At 36.6% G+C, this 19,948-nt stretch overlaps 1 protein-coding gene across 18 annotated transcripts in view; it reads left to right on the top strand.

The window, feature by feature from the left end:
- LOC125170263 (coiled-coil domain-containing protein 7-like) overlaps positions 1-19,948 on the top strand; it is a 305,241-nt gene that overhangs the window by 275,348 nt on the left and 9,945 nt on the right. For 13 of the 18 annotated variants that reach the window (XM_047866717.1, XM_047866716.1, XM_047866727.1 and 10 more), the window contains one exon: positions 11,153-11,275. The exons of 1 other annotated variant lie outside the window; for it this stretch is intronic. In XM_047866717.1, the coding sequence (XP_047722673.1) occupies positions 11,153-11,275 (123 nt within the window). Of the gene's footprint in view, positions 1-11,152; positions 11,276-13,039; positions 13,276-13,349; positions 13,786-19,948 lie in introns of those variants that run through there. 4 more of the 18 variants (XR_007153952.1, XR_007153953.1, XR_007153951.1 and 1 more) reach the window with 4 other exon arrangements.

Consider the following 19,948-nt stretch of genomic DNA (forward strand, 5'->3'; position numbering starts at 1 on the left):
AAAACAGTATAGAGGACAGCAGAGAATCTATTGCTACAGAGATCAAGGGACTAAGGAATAGTCAGGAGGAGCTAAAAAATTCTATAAACGAGCTGCAAAATAAAATGGAAATGACCACAGCTCGTATTGAAGAGGCAGAGGAGAGAATAGGTGAACTAGAAGATAAAATTATGGAAAAAGAGGAAGCTGAGAAAAAGAGAGATTAAAAAATCCAGGAGTATGAGGGGAAAATTAGAGAACTAAGTGATGCACTAAAGAGAAATAATCTATGCATAATTGGTATTCCAGAGGAGGAAGAGAGAGGGAAAGGTGCCGAAGGTGTACTTGAAGAAATAATAGCTGAAATGGGCAGAGAACATGAATAGACACTTCTCTAAAGAAGACATCCGGATGGCCAACAGGCACATGAAAAGATGCTCAACGTCGCTCCTCATCAGGGAAATACAAATCAAAACCACACTCAGATATCACCTCACACCAGTCAGAGTGGCCAAAATGAACAAATCGGAGACTATAGATGCTGGAGAGGATGTAGAGAAAGAGGAACCCTCTTGCAGTGTTGGTGGGAATGCAAACTGGTGCAGTCACTCTGGAAAACAGTGTGGAGGTTCCTCCAAAAACTTAAAAATAGACCTACCCTATGACCCAGCAATAGCACTGCTAGGAATTTACCCAAGGGATACAGGAGTACTGATGTATAGGGGCACTTGTACCCCAATGTTTATAGCAGCACTCTCAACAATAGCCAAATTATGGAAACAGCCTAAATGTCCATCAACTGATGAATGGATAAAGCAATTGTGGTTTATATACACAATGGAGTACTATATGGCAATGAGAAAGAACAAAATATGGCCCTTTGTAGCAACGTGGATGGAACTGGAGATTGTGATGCTAAGTGAAATAAGCCATACAGAGAAAGACAGATACCATATGGTTTCACTCTTATGTGGATCCTGAGAAACTTAACAGAAACCCATGGGGGAGGGGAAGAAAAAAAAAAGAGGTTGGAGTGGGAGAGAGCCAAAGCGTAAGAGACTCTTAAAAACTGAGAACAAACTGAGGGTTGATGGGTGGTGGGAGGGAGGGGAGGGTGGGTGATGGGTATTGAGGAGGGCACCTTTTGGGATGAGCCCTGGGTGTTGTATGGAAACCAATTTGACAATAAATTTCATATACTGAAAAAAAAATTAAAAAAAAATTAAAATTAAATTAAAAAAAAAAGAAAAATAATAGCTGAGAACTTCCCTGAACTGGGGAAGGAAAAAGGCATTGAAATCCAAGAGGCACAGAGAACTCCCTTCAGACATAACTTGAATCGATCTTCTGCACAACATATCATAGTGAAACTGGCAAAATACAAGGATAAAGAGAAAAATATGAAAGCAGCGAGGGATAAACATGCCCTAACATATAAAGGGAGACCTATAATACTCGTGACCAATCTCTCTTCTGAAACTTGGCAGGCCAGAAAGGAATGGCAGGAGATCTTCAAAGTAATGAACAGAAAAAATATGCAGCTGAGAATCCTTTATCCAGTAAGTCTGTCATTTAGAATAGAAGGAGAGATAAAGGTCTTCCCAAACAAACAAAAACTGAAGGAATTCGTCACCACTAAACCAGCCCTACAAGAGATCCTAAGGAGGATCCTGTGAGGTAAAGTACCAGACATCGCTACAAGCACAAAACATACAGACATCACAATGACTCTAAACTCATATCTTTCTATAATAACACTGGATGTAAATGGATTAAATGCACCAACCAAAACACATAGGGTATCAGAATGGATAAAAAAACAAGACCCATCTATTTGCTGTCTACAAGAGACTCATTTTAGACCTGAGGACACCTTCAGATTGAGAGTGAGGGGATGGAGAACTATTGATCATGCTACTGGAAGCCAAAAGAAAGCTGGAGTAGCCATACTTAAATCAGACAAACTAGACTTTAAATTAAGGGCTGTAACAAGAGATGAAGAAGGACATTATATAATAATTACAGGGACTATCCATCAGGAAGAGCTCACAATTATAAATGTCTATGCGCCAAATATGGGAGCCCCCAATATATAAAACAATTACTCATAAACATAAGCAACCTTATTGATAAGAATGTGGTAATTGCAGGGGACTTTAACAACCCACTTACAACAATGGATAGATCGTCTAGACACACGGTCAATAAAGAAACAAGGGCCCTGAATGAGACATTGGATCAGATGGACTTGACAGATATATTTAGAACTCTGCATCCCAAAGCAACAGAATATACTTTCTTCTCAAGTGCACATGGAACATTCTCCAAAATAGATCACATACTGGTCACAAAACAGCCCTTCATAAGTATATAAGAATTGAGATCATACCATGCATATTTTCAGACCACAATGCTATGAAGCTTGAAATCAACCACAGGAAAAAGTCTGGAAAACCTCCAAAAGCATGGAGGTTAAAGAACACCCTACTAAAGAATGAGTGGGTCAACCAGGCAATTAGAGAAGAAATTTAAAAAATATATGGAAACAAACGAAAATGAAAATACAACAATCCAAACGCTTTGGGATGCAGCGAAGGCAGTCCTGGGAGGAAAATGCATTGCAATCCAGGCCTATCTCAAGAAACAAGAAAAATCCCAAATACAAATTCTAACAGCACACCTAAAGGAAATAGAAGCAGAACAGCAAAGACAGCCTAAATCCAGCAGAAGAGACATAGTAAAGATCAGAGCAGAAATAAACAATATAGAATCTAAAAAAACTGTAGAGCAGATCGACAAAACCAAGAGTTGGTTTTTTGAAAAAATAAAATTGACAAACCTCCAGCCAGGCTTCTCAAAAATAAAAGGGAGATAACCCAAATAGATAAAATCATGAATGAAAATGGAATTATTGCAACCAATACCTAAGAGATACAAGCAATTATCAGGGAACAATGAAAAATTATATGCCAAGAAACTGGACAACCTGGAAGAAATGAACAAATTCCTAAACACCCACACGCTTCCAAAACTCAATCAGGAAGAAATAGAAAGCTTGAACAGACCCATAACCAGCGAAGAAATTGAATCGGTTATCAAAAATCTCCCAACAAATAAGAGTCCAGGACCAGATGGCTACCGAGGGGAGTTCTATCAGTCGTTTAAAGCAGAGATAATACCTATCCTTCTCAAGCTATTCCAAAACATAGAAAGGGAAGGAAAACTTCTAGACTCATTCTATGAACCCAGTATTACTTTGATTCTTAAAGCAGACAGAGACCCAGTAAAAAAAGAGAACTACAGGCCAATATCCCTGATGAATATGGATGCAAAAATTCTCAATAAGATACTAACAAATCGAATTCAACAGCATATAAAAATAATTATTCACCATGATCAAGTGGGATTCATTCCTGGGATGCAGGGCTGGTTCAACATTCACAACTCAATCAACATGATACATCACATTAATAAAAGAAAAGAGAAGAACCATATGATCCTGTCAATCGATGCAGACAAAGCATTTGACAAAATTCAGTATCCTTTCTTAACAAAAACCCTCGAGAAAGTCGGGATAGAATAAACATACTTAAACATCATAAAAGCCATTTATGAAAAGCCCACAGCTAACATCATCCTCAATGGGGAAAAACTGAGAGCTTTTTCCCTGAGATCAGGAACACAACAGGGATGTCCACTCTCTCCGCTGTTGTTTAACATAGTGTTGGAAGTGCTAGCATCAGCAATCAGACAACAAAAGGAAATCAAAGACATCAAAATTGGCAAAGATGAATTCAAGCTTTCACTTTTTGCAGATGACATGATATTATATATGGAAAATCCAATAGACTCCACCAGAAGTCTGCTAGAACTGATACATGAATTCAGCAAAGTTGCAGAATACAAAATCAATATACAGATATCAGTCACATTCCTATACACTAATAATAAAGCAACAGAAAGACAAATAAAGAAACTGATCCCATTCACAATTGCTCCAAGAAGCATAAAATACCTAGGGACAAATCTATCCAAAGATGTAAAAGATCTGTATGCTGAAAACTATAGAAAGCTTATGAAGGAAATTGAAGAAGATACAAAGAAATGGAAAAACATTCGGTGCTCATGGATTGGAAGAATAAATATTGTCAAAATGTCAATGGTACCCAAAGCTATCTACACATTCAATGGAATCCCAATCAAAATTGCACCAGCATTCTTCTCGAAACTAGAACAAGCAATCCTAAAATTCATATGGAACCACAAAAGGCTCCGAATAGCCAAAGTAATTTTGAAGAAGACCAAGGCAGGAGGCATCACGATCCCAGACTTTAGCCTCTACTACAAAGCTGTAACCATCAAGACAGCATGGTATTGGCACAAAAACAGACACATACACCCATGGAATAGAATAGAAACCCCAGAAATAGATCCACAAACGTATGGCCAACTAACCTTTGACAAAGCAGGAAAGAACATCCAATGGAAAAAAGACAGTCTCTTTAACAAATGGTGCTGGGAGAACTAGACAGCAACATGCAGAAGATTGAAATAGACCACTTTCTCACACCATTTACAAAAATAGACTCAAAATGGATAAAGGACCTGAATGTGAGACAGGAAACCATCAAAACCCTAGAGGAGAAAGCAGGAAAAGACCTCTCTGACTTCAGCTGTAGCAATTTCTTACTTGACACATCCCCAAAGGCAAGGGAATTAAAAGCAAAAATGAACTATTGGTACCTTATGAAGATAAAAAGCTTCCGCCCAGCAAAGGAAACAACCAAAAAAACTAAAAGGCAACCAACGGAATGGGAAAAGATATTTGCAAATGACATATCAGACAAAGGGCTAGTATCCAAAATCTGTAAAGAGCTCACCAAACTCCACACCCTAAAAGCAAATAACCCAGTGAAGAAATGGGCAGAAAACATGAATAGACACTTCTCTAAAGAAGACATCCGGATGGCCAACAGGCACATGAAAAGATGCTCAACGTTACTCCTCATCAGGGAAATACAAATCAAAACCACACTCAGATATCACCTCACGCCAGTCAGAGTGGCCAAAATGAACAAATCAGGAGACTATAGATGCTGGAGAGGATGTGGAGAAACAGGAACCCTCTTGCACTGTTGGTGGGAATGCAAACTGGTGCAGTCACTCTGGAAAACAGTGTGGAGGTTCCTCCAAAAAATTAAAAATAGACCTACCCTATGACCCAGCAATAGCACTGCTAGGAATTTACCCAAGGGATGCAGGAGTACTGATGTATAGGGGCACTTGTACCCCAATGTTTACAGCAGCACTCTCAACAATAGCCAAATTATGGAAACAGCCTAAATGTCCATCAACTGATGAATGGATAAAGCAATTGTGGTTTATATACACAATGGAGTACTATATGGCAATGAGAAAGAACAAAATATGGCCCTTTGTAGCAACGTGGATGGAACTGGAGATTGTGATGCTAAGTGAAATAAGCCATACAGAGAAAGACAGATACCATATGGTTTCACTCTTATGTGGATCCTGAGAAACTTAACAGAAACCCATGGGGGAGGGGAAGAAAAAAAAAAAGAGGTTGGAGTGGGAGAGAGCCAAAGCGTAAGAGACTCTTAAAAACTGAGAACAAACTGAGGGTTGATGGGTGGTGGGAGGGAGGGGAGGGTGGGTGATGGGTATTGAGGAGGGCACCTTTTGGGATGAGCCCTGGGTGTTGTATGGAAACCAATTTGACAATAAATTTCATATATTGAAAAAAAAATGAATTGTTGGTGGGAATGCAAGCTGGTGCAGCCACTCTGGAAAATAGTATGGAGGTTCCTCAAAAAAATAAAAATAGAACTACCCTATGACCCAGCAATTGCACTACTAGGTATTTATCCATGGGATACAGGTGTGCTGTTTTGAAGGGACACATGCACCCCCAGGTTTGTGCAGCACTGTCAACAATAGCCAAAGTATGGAAAAAGCCCAAATGTCCATCGATGGATTAATGGATAAAGAGATGTGGTACACAATGGAGTATTATTTGGAAATCAAAAAGAATAAAATCTTGCCATTTGCAACTACATGGATGGAACTGGAGGGTAGTATGCTAAGAGAAATTAGGCAGTCAGAGAAAGAGAGAAAGCGTGTGACTTCACTCATATGAGGACTTTAGGAGACAAAACATATGAACATAAGGGAAGGGAAACAAAAATAATACAAAAACAGGGAGGGGGACAAAGCAGAAGAGACTCAAAATTATGGAGGACAAACTGAGGGTTACTGGAGGGGTTGTGGGAGGGAGGATGGGCTAAATGGGTAAGGGGCACAAAAGAATCTACTCCTGAAATAATTGTTTCACTATATGCTAATTTGGATGTAAATTTTTAAAAATAAAAATAAATAAAAAATAAAAATAAGTGTGTACTCTACACTAGGAACTTCAGGAAGGAGAGTTTTCAGAAAGCATTAAAGCAGTGAGAGGTCATAGTGAAGGAGGGAAATTGTGATTCTTACTAGATCATAAATTTCTCTAGGATATACCTTCCCGGCCCCCCCCCCCCCCAGTTTTTAATCCTATCCACTATGAAATGCTTTTAATGCCTCCGTGCTTATTTAAGAATCTCCTGGTCCAGTTCAAATGGACAATTAAATCTTACTTATACAAATTGCAGAAACAACCAAAGAAGGCTCAGATGTATCTACTAATATCCCCATTTCTCACTGCTGTATGTCATTTTATTTTCGCAAAATGTAGTGAAAGTTGTTCTATCCAATCTTATGCTTTGTGGTTCTTTTTGGTAAAGATACCCAGGCTGGTTGCCTCCTCTTCTTATGTTGCAGTGAATATATATTTGGGCAACAAAGATCAGAGTACCACCTTTAACAATTATTCATGGTCTCAGTCATACAACAAAGCAAGGTCCCTATTATGGTGTCAGATTTATGATAAGTTTCCAACCTTTGATACTTGCTTTCCTATAACCATCTTTCATTCACAAAACATTGGGTGTTTTATTTGATCCAAATCACCAATCCTAGTTATCTCCTTTTTAATTTAAATTCTTTTAAATATCTTTCTTGTGTTTTTCCTCTTGTTTGACCTAGTTAGTAGTTTCTAAATCCAGCAAATGTTCAAATCCCATAAAAACTCAAATGAAGATACCATATGTTTTCCCTCTTATGTGGATCCTGAGAAACTTAACAGAAACCCATGGGGGAGGGGGAGGAAAAAAAAAAGAGGTTAGAGTGGGAGAGAGCCAAAGCATAAGAGACTCTTAAAAACTGAGAAGAAACTGAGGGTTTATGGGGGGTGGGAGGGAGAGGAGGGTAGGTGATGGGTATTGAAGAGGGCATCTTTTGGGATGAGCACTGGGTGTTGTATGGAAACCAATTTGACAATAAATTTCATATATTAAAAAAAAACCTCAAATGAAATGGTATGCAATCTCAATGCAGGTACTACTGCAAATTTACTCATATTCCTTTCTCCAGCTACAAGGTATATGCATAAGGGGAACTGATAGACACTTTTTTTAGACCACAGAATATCTTATTCTTCTACATCACTGATGCCTACTTAATTTACAATTATATAACCTAAAAATGGCATAAAATAGTCTTGAGAGAGTCAAAGAATTTCTGCCTCATAGTAACTTTTTATGATGTGGGACTATGGTTTATAACTTGAACTATGAACAAAAATGTCATATTCCATCTCATTTGTATACTCCTACAGCATGAATGTCCTTTTAGTGTAAACTTGGAAGTTATAATATTAACATTAACTCCTCAAAATGATTTAAGTTTTTATAAAAAGATCACATTGTAGGGGTGCCTAGGTGGCTCAGTCAGTGCAGCATCGATATTTGATTTCAGCTCAGGTCATGAACCCAGGGTCATGGGATCTAGCCCCGTGTTGGGCTCTGCGCTGAGCATGAAGCTTACTTAAGATTCTCATTCTCTCTCTCTCTCTCTCTCTCTCCTCCCCTCCCTCTGCCCCTCTCCCCCTTTCACATGCTCTCTCTCTTTTCTAAAAAAGAAAAATTAAAAATAGTTTTTTAAAAAAGATAGCCTTGTGTAGAAAAAGCACTGGTTAAGGGATTATTCAGTGTCAGTTGTGCCTCAGTTTTATCAGGATTTCATCATTCTGACTTTTTTCTTGATCAAATCCCTAAGCATTTCATTATAATGAGGCTTATATAATTGCTTTAGCCATGCAAATTCTATGAAATTTTTGATTGTACAATTCAGACATTGTGTTTTTCTCTTTTACTATAATAACAAATGCTAATTAAATTCATACTACACACACAAACAACCACACATTAATGTTTACCTTTTAAAGTGTTTGGGGATTTTTTTTTTTTGGTCTATAGAGACTGATGTAGGACACTTGACATATAATGTTGGAAGAGAAAAAATAATTGATAAAATCAAGACACAACATAAAAGTCACCCTGGTGACAAGTATTTTTCAAGTCGAATATTTATAGTTTATGTCTTTTTTTTTGGATTTTATTATGTATGGATCATTAATGACAACAGTAAGTATATATTATTACATGGGTAAAAATCTTCATGAATTCCCTCTTATAATTAATTAAACTTTAGTATTTGCTATCAATAGAAAATCAGCTAGATATTATTAATTTTAAAACTCATTCACTTAGAAAGTGAACCATAATGGGGCGCCTGGGTGGCGCAGTCGGTTAAGCATCCGACTTCAGCCAGGTCACGATCTCGCGGTCCGTGAGTTCAAGCCCCGCGTCAGGCTCTGGGCTGATGGCTCGGAGCCTGGAGCCTGTTTCCGACTCTGTGTCTCCCTCTCTCTCTGCCCCTCCCCCGTTCATGCTCTGTCTCTCTCTGTCTCAAAAATAAATAAAAACGTTGAAAAAAAATTAAAAAAAAAAAAAAAGAAAGTGAACCATAATATCCAGTGCTTTAGTGACCTTAGAATATACTCAGTGTAGTATTTCTCACTGCTAGTCTACTCACTTTCTGTTGCTGGTTTGGAAAGGTAAGTTGCTTTAAACTGGAAAAAACAGTCAGGGCTAGTTGATGAGTGTTATGAGAGGATTATAACAGTTATTTCATTGGTTAGCAATTCCCTGTACATAATTAAGTTGGTATGTGAACTTACATCTCTATTAGAGTAGTTGTCTACTCACAGATTACACTACTGCTTCTAATCCTGGAGTAACACTATTAGATACGTTTCTCTCTGGTGCAAGAAATATTGTAGTCATGACTTTTGCAGAAACAATGCTGAAATATAGCATTTGGAAATAGTTGAGTCTCAAATATAAGCACCAAAATATGTGTTCTTGGTTAAATTTAAGATTAAGGCAAGATTTCTGAAACTTTGCTTTTGAATGCTTTATTTCATTATATCACACATTTATTTCTGAAAAAGAACTAGTTAAAATAGTCAAATATCTTCTCCCACTCAGTATATTGCCTTTAATTTGTTGATTTTTTTTGTTTTTGTTTGTTTGTTTTTGCTGTGCAGAAGAATTTTATTTTGATATAGTTACAATAGTTTATTTTTGCTCTCCCTTGCCTCAGGAGACATACCTAAAAAAATGTTGCCTCAGCCAATGTCAGAAACATTACTTCCTGAGCTCTCTTCTAGGATATTTGTGGTTTCAGCCTTCACATTTAAGTTTTTAATCCATTTTGAGTTCCATATGCCATGAGATGGATGGAGCTAGAGAATATAATGCTAAGTGGAAAAAGTCGGTCAGAGAAAGACAAAAACCACGTGATTCTACTCATATGTGGAATGTAAGAAACAAAACAAATGAGCAATGGGAAAAAAAGAGAAAGAGAAAGACAAACCAAGAAATAGACTCTTAACTACAGGGAACAAACTGATAATTACCAGAGGGGAAGTATGTGGGGGATGGGTGAAATAGATGATGGGAATTAATGAGGCACTTGTGATGAGCACTGGGTGGTATATGGAATTGTCTAATCACTATATTTATTGTACACTTGAAAGTAACATAACATTGTATGGAAACTAACTGGAATTAAAATAAAATTTAAAAAATGAAGCAAATAATTTTTTTTAATGTTTTATTTTTGTTTTTAAGAGAGAGAGAGAGAGAGAGCATGAGCGGGGGAAGGGCAGAGACTTTGGGCAGGGGGCTGCGGGGAACAGAAGATCTAAAGCAGGCTCTGCACTGACAGTAGCAAACCCAATTCAGGGCTCAAACTCATGAACCTGAAATCATGACCTGAGCTGAAGTCAGATGCTCAAGTCACTGAGCCACCCAGGCACCCCACAAATAAAAATGACTAACTCAAACAGCTTATGACTAAGGCATTATAAAAATGAAACTGTTTGAATCAAGCAGTTAAATTTGTTTCGTGTTTTACTCTAGCAAATTTGATAAAGTATGAAGAGTAATTTTTCTGTCTTTAATTTTCAAACTATTTTTGTTTTGGTACTTTCAATTACTATTTTCTTCAATGTTCCTTATTATTAGGAGTCCTTGTCAATTTTAAATAATAACCTTTGGCAAAGCAATGAAGTACTCTTACCTACATTTAGTCAATTTAAAATGCCATATCCTTTAAGAACAAAATTTATTTAGCTAATTAATCTATGCTTATTTACTAATTGTGAATTTATAATTAAATGCTCTAAGCAAAATTTGGAAGAAATTGCTAAGAGGAAAGGAGTTAAAACAAGACTATAGCTCAAATATAGAAATGAATATTCATGTTTAAGGTAAAGTGAGTTTGGGTTAAAGGTCAAGATTAAGGAAGATGTTATCTAAAAGTACAGAACAAAAAAAGGGAGGGAAAATGAAAAAGTAGTTTATAGAAATTGGAATGATAGACAAGTGACCACTCAGATATGAAAAGAAGGGACCCCTGGGTGGTTCAGTCAGTTAAGTGTCTGACTCTTGATTTTGGCTAAGGTCATGATCTCAGGGTCATGAGATCCAGCCCCATGTAGAAGCCAGCTTGGGATTCTCTCTCTCCCTCTGTCTGCACTCCCCCACTTGTTCTCTCTCTATCCCTGTCCCTCTCTCAAAATAAATAAATAAACATTTAAAAATATGAAAAGAAAAATTACAAATGCAAAAATAAAAACTAATACATGGAGACTAGGGAGTAGTATGCAAATATTTGCAATGTCTTTGTGAAATTTTTTTTCATTTTATTTTAGGTGTGAATTTATTCAAAAACAGATATATGTCCACACAACATCAAGAAGATTTTTTTAACAGTCACATTGCACCACGTAAATTCTCTACAAACAGGATCAGTTTTTCAACCTTTGACACTCAAGGTAAAAGATATAAAATGTAAAATAACTAATTACTTGGAATACTTTTTGCAGCATGATTTTTCATTTTACTTTTTATGAAATGTTTTGAGCATTCAGAAAGTATGTAAAACTAATATATAGTTTTTAAAAAAGTCATTCTAATGGTTCCTACTCTGTGTTGTTATAATCCCATTCCCTTCTCTCCCAGCTTTCACATCTGCCACCATAAGCCATATATAATAATGATGTTCTATACCAGTACTTTCCAAAATACTTGATTATGCCCTCTTTTTTATTTCCCTTTATTGTGAAATTACCCACCTTGTCTTCTCCCCCACCTCCCACATTATTCCAGGACAATCCACTTTATAAAATTATGTACAACACACACACACACACACACACACACACACACACATTTTTAGCATAAATCTGCAAGTTAAATGCTTTTACTTCTTCTTTTTTTGTTTGTGTTGCTTTCCTGAGTATATTTTATGCCATCTCAGCAATAGTTTTTAAAATGCATTTTTAGGGGCACCTGGGTGGCTCAGTCTGTTAAGCGTCTGACGTCGAGGTTTGTGAGTTCAAGCCCAGCATTGGGCTCTGTGCTGACAGCTCAGAGCTTGGAGCCTGCTTCAGATTCTGTGTCTCCCTCTCTCTTTGCCCCTCCCCCACTCATGCTCTGTCTCTCTGTCTCTCAAAAATAAATGTTAAAAATTAAAAAAAAATAAAATTCATTTTTTAAATGTAGCATTTTAGTTAGAATTAGGTCATTAGGATAGCTAGTCTTCTGTACCACCTGCATCCAAAATTATATTCAGTATTTAATACCAAGATGTACCAAAATATTTTCATACAATCTAGTCTTGATACTTTCATGAAAATAAGATGAAGAATAAACATAAATTTCACAGTATGGGGCCATTACCCTAACATGCACTAAGGTTTTTATCTTTAGTGACTTGATCCCCCCCAGCTTTTGTTCATATTTGACAAATGTTAATGACTAGTTTAGAATTATGGCTTGAAATAAATAATGTCAACAGTATTTTATTTTCTCACTTACAAACTCTTGCTAAGCCTCTCAGCCTGTGGCTTCAGTTTAATTCTAGCCAATGAGTAAATAATATAAGCTTATACTTATTTGTTTAAATGAAAGTGTTCTGCAACAGCACGTTACTTTTAAAATCAGTAGGATTTGTAAAAAAAAATCTAATAAACTTTAACTGAATTAGTGAGGGGAAACCAATGGTTTATGCCTATAGTTCAGATTGTCAAAGATATCCTTATGGATGCATCCTTCTAAATTAGATTACATATCAAATACAAAAATGAGTATTCTGGTCCCAACTAAAACAGCATTTGGATAAAGGACAAAATTAAGGAAGATGCTGAGAATAAGAAACTCTATCCTTCTAAAAAAAACTGTGTATGCCACCCTCTATAGCAGGTAAAAAACAGTGAAGGCTGTACTGCTAATTATTCTAATTTACATAGGAAAAGGAAGAAGAGCTTTTGTACATCTATATTTGCAAATACTAAAAGCACTACTGCATTAAAATGCTACAAAAGAAAAGAAAACGTTTCTCAATGAGAAGGGAGAAAGCTTTCTAAAAAGCACTTTGATATAATTAGATATATCAGAGAACTAAAAACAATAAGTGACAGTTCCTGTAAAATATTTGGTAAGAGAGAAGGAGGATCACAGTGATGACATCAACATTGCAGGGGTTTTGTTTCTTTTTTTCTTTTTTTGCCATCTCCCCTCCCCCTGCCCCACACAAGGAAAACCAAGTTGATGATCATCCACAGATGAGAGACGTTTTGTTGAGCCCAGGAGTCCATGGAAGTAGTTCCAAGCACACTGTTGGAACAACAACAAAATCTGATATTGGATACATTGTAGAGGGCAAAAGGAACATTTTGACTTTACTGCACCACTCCTTCAGGACAACCATACTTCATTGTCAAGAGAGCCCTTTTCATCCCGGGATTTCTTGCATGGGAAAGAGTGAGAGCATGTGAGTAAGTACCCAGCTTCTTTAGGTATGCATGATACTGTCAAAAAGACCCATTTCTCTCCTGTCTTATCCAGAGAACTGAGTCATAAGCTGCATGACCAGAGGGCAGAGAACGGCTGAGAGAACGGCAGTCAAGGCTCAGAACTAAATGTATAAAAGGATTGTGACTGCTAAGTGTGTCAAGGACTCAATCAGGAGGCCCACACATCAGCTGCTGAAAAACTTCACCTGTGGATCCCCCACACCTGACCCACAGGCACCTCCAGCACTTCATGTGTCTCACCCACACAAACTCCACCCTGTGACTGGCTCCCTGTGCATGCTCCCAACCACAACAAGAGTGAGCTTTGACAGACAGTGGACACCCACAAAAAGCAGACCTGGAAGAAACCATAAAGTTGAGCAGTCAGCACTGCCATAAGGAAAACAAAAAGGAGGACTTGAGCAACCACCCTGTCTTTATAGCACAGAAACAAGGCTTAAGAATTCTCCCACAAAAGAGAGCAAAAGGTATGGAACAGGCATACCCGTAGAAATGGTCTGAAAAAACTTAAGAAACCCTAGCAGGGCTGACAGAAGGGATTTCTCTCTGGAAGCCAGTCAATAAGCCTGGAGGAGGTGACTACTTTTAAAAATGTAATGACAGCAGACAGCACATTTAGGAACATGAAAAATCAAGGAAACATGTTACCATGAAAGAAATACAATAATTTTCTAATAACTCAAAAAAAATGAGATTGGCAATTTAACTGATAAAGAATTCAAAATAGCTGTTTTAAGGAATCTCAGTGAGCTACAAGAAAGCACAGAAAGGGGCACCTGGGTGGCTCAGTTGGTTAAGCATCTGACTCTTGATTTCAGCTCAGATCATGATTTCACAGTCCTAAGATTGAGCTCCATGTTTGGAGGCTGGGGGGCTCTTTCTCTCTTAAGATTCTCTCTCTCCCTCTCCCTCTGCCCCTCCCCTGCTCACACATGTGTGTATGTGCTCTCAAAAAAAAAAAGTTTAAAAAAAAACACAGAAAGGCATCTCAATGACAGCAGGAAAATAATATACAAAGAAAATGAGAAGTTTAATGGAGAAATAGAGATCATAAAAAGAATCAAACAGAAATTCCAGAGTTAGTAGCAAATCCAGCAGAAGACAGAATTTGTAAAGTATAAGACAGTATTAAGATTATACAAAGAAGAGAAAATAAACGAATGAAGACTATATGAACTATGGAACACCAATAATCTGACTAATATATGGATGATTAGAATCCCAGAAGAAGAGGAGAGGGACAAAGCTTATGTAAAGAAATAATGGCTGAGAACTTCCCAAATCTAGGGAGATATTTGGATATCCAAGTTCACAAAAGTAATAAATCAGTGCAAAACTTCAATCCACAATAATATTGGCCAATACACATTATAATAAAACTGTCTAAAATCAAATACAATGAGAGAATTTTAAAAGCAGTAAGAGGAAAATATTTCTTGCATACATGGCAATCATCTCAGGCATTAGAAGCAATGTCTGCAAAAACATTGCAGGCCAAAAAACAGTGGGATGATATATCAAAGTGTTGAAAAAAACAACTACCCAAAAAGAATACCAGGCAAAGTTGCCTACCAGAAATGAAGGTGAAATAAAACTCAAAAACAAAGAGAAGATGAATTGGTTTATCACCACTAGAAAGGCCTTACAATAAATGCTGAAAGGAGTTCTTTAGGCTGAAATGAAAGGACACTAATTATGACATGAAAACATACAGTAAAATAGTAAAGACAAATATATAGTTAAATTCAGAAAACTCTAATGCTGCAGTATGGTAAAATATTAACCTTTTAACTGTAAAGGTTAAGGGGAAAAGGTATTGAAAATAACCACAGCTATAGTAATTTGTTAATGGATACACAAAATAAACAAAGGTAAATTATGACATCAAAAACATAAAAGGTAGGAGGAAGAGTGGCATAGCAAAATTGTAACAAATGTCATTCCTGACTGTACTTCCTCAAAGAAGAAGAAAAACTAAAATCTATTCATGGACAGGACACCACTGAGAAAATCCTAGAACATTGGGGTGAAGGTGAAGCACCACTGTCTCCACATCATAGAGACCAAGACCAATTGCATTAGAAAGATAGGAAAAGTGGCTACACACTGACCATATTGCCTCTTCCCCATGCCCATTGGAGAACTACATTGAGAGATTTCCCCTGAGCCCCATTTCTCCAGTTGGAAAAGAGAGCCCAGGATGAACATTCAGCTCCTATAGCATTGTGTCACCTGTTGGGAGCCCCCATTCTGGTCTCACACCATGGGGATTGTGGGGTAATCCAGGGGACTTGGCCACTGGGAATCTGTGACAGGGAAGGGAGGAATTGCTTGCAAAAACCCGCACTCAGACCTTGGCAGATTGAGTTCCTACCTGTAGTACCAAAGTAGTATCCTTACCACAGGTTTGCTCATCTGCAGAGCCAAGACAGTGACATAATCTCACCAGGGAACTTGGTGAGGAGCAGGTCTGTATGACTTGGGTTCTTAAAAGAGGAATCTTGCTAGCCCTGGAGCTTGGTCTACCACTGCCCAGAGAGGGGAGCTAAGTCATAGCATCGTTCACCATTGAGTATATCTCTTGCCCCACCTGACCAGGAAGACTGGTAAAACACCTGGAAGCTGTGTGGTTCAACACCAACTGAGCAGAAAATGACAGACAGAACTGATTATTTGCAGAGCAAAGCCAGAGGTAAATTTGGCCAGGGAACATGGGGAACAGTCATCTTGAGTCAAGATCACAAAGATCTGGACTTGAAGTCACTTTCCCTATTTTGCCTGGAAAAGGGAACTAATTTGTAGCCCAACCAATGACCATGCCCAGCCCATTCCAACTAGAAAACCTGATTGGGAACACTAGGAAGGCTGTTTGGAGCAGGTCTGCCCATTCTGCCTAGGCAAGGGAGCTCATTCATAAACCCTGCCCACTGATGAGTGTAGCTCTTAGACCAACCTAACCAGAAAGCCTAGATAGAACAACTATAGGCTCTGTAGCCCAGACACACTTGAACAGAGGATACAGCAGGCATAACTGGTCTTTGGCAGAGCAAAGCCAGTAGCACTATTTGGCCAGGGAAATGGGCACAATTTACTTGAGTCAAGACCACAAAAAAGACCCTTGCCACTTATGGAGCCAGTTCTGCTCCAGCCAGGCAGGGAGACTATTCTTTGTTAAAAACTCTATCAAAAAACAAAACAAACAAAAAAACCACCAAAGCTATATCCAATCAATGAATTCAGTAAAGTTGCAGGGTGCAAAATTAACATGCAAAAGTCAGTAGTATTTCTATACTTTAACAACAAATTATCTGAAAAAGAAATAAAATGATCCCATTTACAATAGCATCAAAAAAATTAAATAGTTAGGAAAAAGTGTAACCCTGGAGGTAAAATACGTCCACACTAAAAACTACAAAACATTAATGAAAGAAACTGAAAAAAAAAAAAAAAAAGAAAAGTATCCCATGTTCATGAATTGGAAGAATTAATATTGTCAAAATATCCATACTACCCAAAGTCATCTATAGGTTCAATGCAATTCCTATTAAGATTCCAATGGCATTTTTTTACAGTATTAGGGAAAACAACCCTAAAATTTATATAGAATCACAAGACCCTAATTAGTCAAAGAAATCCTGAGAAAGAACAAAGCAAGAGGCATCACACGTCCTTATTTCAAGCTCTATTATAAAGCTATAGTAATGAAAACAGTTGGCATAAAAACAGATACACCAACCAAACAGAATTGAGAGCCAAGAAATTAACACATTCATATATGGCCAACTACTATTTGACAGAGGAGCCAAGAATACTCAAGGACACATGTAGGGTCAAAGTGAAGGAAAAAGATATTGGTGGAAACCAAATGAAAGCAACGTAGCTATACTTGTATCAGGCAAAATAGACTTAAATTCAGAAGCAGTAACAAGAAGACAGAATGATAATTATATATTTATAAAATTGCAAATTCATCAGGAGAATGTAACAATCATAAATTTTTATTCACCCAACATCAAACACCTAAATATATCCAGCAAGTATTAACAGATATGAAGGGAGAAATAGACAATAATATAATAATAGTATGAGAATTCAATACCTCACTTTCAACATCATACACCCGTAGATCATCCAGACAGAAAATCAATAAGGAGACATTGAACTTGAGCTCTACTTTAAACCAAATAGACCTAACTGACATATAGAGAATTCCATACAATAGCAGCACAATACACATTCTCATATCCTTCCCAAATACACACACAGCAGTCTCCAGAAGAGATCATATAATAAGTCATAAAACAAGTCTTAGACTATCTAAGAAGATTGAAAATTACCAAGAATTTTTTTCTGACTGCAGTGGTATGGAATGAAAAATCAATAACTGAGTGAAAACTAGTAGATTCACAGATATGTGTAAATTAAACAACACATTCCCAAACAACCAATCAAAGAACAAACAAAATGTAAAATGAATAAATAACTTGGAACAAATGAAAATATAAATACAACAACCAAAACTTAAGGATGAAGCAAAAGCAGTTCTAAGAGGTAAGTTTATAGGGGTAAACATCTGCATTACAAAAAAAGGAAAGAAAGATATCAAGTAAAAAACTTTTTACCACAAGGAACTACAAAAGAAGAAAATGCTAAGCCCAAAGTTAGCACAAATAAAGAAATAGCAAAGATCAGAGTGGAAATAAAGACCATAAAAATAATAAAAAGATCAATGATGATAAGAAATGGGTTTTTTTGAAAAGGTAAAGAAAATTGACAAAACTTAAGCTAGACTAAGTATTTTTTCTACAAAAAGAAAGACTCAAAGGTCAGAAATGAAGGAGTAGACATTAAAATGATACTATAGAGATTCAAAGATTATGAGATACAATGAATAATTATAAGCCAAAAAATTGTATAACCTAGAAGAAATGGATAAATTCCTAGAAACATATCATCTAGAAAGACTGAATTGTAAAGAAATAGAAAATCTAAGTAGACCAATAATGATAATATTGAATCAGTAATCAAAAACAACCCATCAAAGAAAAGTCCACACCTAGATGGTTTCACTGGTGAATTCTACCAAACATTTAAAGAATAATTAATGCCAGTCTTTCTCAAACACTTCCCCAAAACTGAAGAGAAAGACATTCTCTCAAGCTCATTTTACAAGGTTAGCCTTACCCTCATACCAAAGGACACTACAAGAAAAGAAAATTATGACCCTGAGAAATAATATCCCTGATGAAAATTGAAGCAAAAATTCTCAACAAAATTCCAGCAAAACAAACTCAACAGTACGCTAAAAGGATAATATTCTGTGACCAATTGGGATTTAGCCATAAGATGCAAAGATGGATCTACATACATCAATCATTATATGTGATACACCACATTAACAAAATGAGGTAAAAATCACATGATCACCTCAATAAATTCAGAAAAGACATTTGACAAATTTAACATCTTTTCATGATAAAAACTCTCCATCGGTATGGAAGGAACATATCTCAACATAATAAAGGTCATTTATGACAAGCGCACAGGTGAAAGATTGAAACGTTTTCAGCTAAGATCAGGAAAAGGTGCCCATTCTCATCATTACTATTCAACTTAGTACTGGAAATTTTAGAGCAATTAAGCAATAAAAAGAAATAAAAGGCATCCAAATTAGAAAAAGTGAAGTTTGTAAATGATATGATATTATATAGAGAAAATCCTAAAGATTCTACCATAAAAGTGTTAGGACTGATAAGTGAAGGCAGTAAAGTCGAAGGATACAAAATCAATATACAGAAATGAATTGCATTTCTATGCACTAAAAATGAAATATCTGAAATAGAAATAAGGAAAACAGTCTCATTCACAGTAACATCAAAACAAATAAGTATTCGGAATACTTTATTCAAAATAAATTATTTATTCTTAATAAATTTAAACAAGGTTGATAATAATCTAAGCATAACAACTATAACATTTTGACGAAAGAAATTGAAGAAGCACAAATAAATGGGATGATACCCTAGGTTTGTGGATTGGAAGTTAATGTTTTTAAAATGTTTATACTATCCGGGGCACCTGGGTGGCTCAGTTGGTTGGGCGACTGACTTCAGCTCAGGTCATGATCTTACAGTTTATGAATGCGAGCCCCACGTCAGGCTCTGTGCTGACAGCTCAGAGCCTGGAGCCTATTTCAGATTCTGTTTCTACCCCTCTCTCTACCCCTCCCCTGCTCATAATCTGTGTCTCTCTGTCTCTCAATAATAAATAAACATTAAAAAAATTTTAATGTTTACACTATTCCAAAAAGTCATCTATAGATTCAATGCAATCTCTATTAATACTTCAATGGAATTTTTCTGAAAATAGAGAAAACTATCTTAAAATTTGTTTGGAACCACAAAAGACCCTGAAGAACCAAAACAATTCTGAGAGAGAGCAAGCTAGAGGCATTACACTTCTTTATTTCAAACTATATTACAAAGCTATAATAATCAAAACAGGGTAGTACTGACATAAAAACAGACCATATACCAAAGGAACAGAATCAAGAGCCTGGATAAATCTTCATATATATTAATATTTGACAGGGAGATAAGAATACTTAATGGGAAATAATAGCGTCTTAAG

The sequence above is a fragment of the Prionailurus viverrinus genome, chromosome B4, assembly GCF_022837055.1.
Source record: "Prionailurus viverrinus isolate Anna chromosome B4, UM_Priviv_1.0, whole genome shotgun sequence".
Taxonomy (NCBI): Eukaryota; Metazoa; Chordata; class Mammalia; order Carnivora; family Felidae; genus Prionailurus; species Prionailurus viverrinus.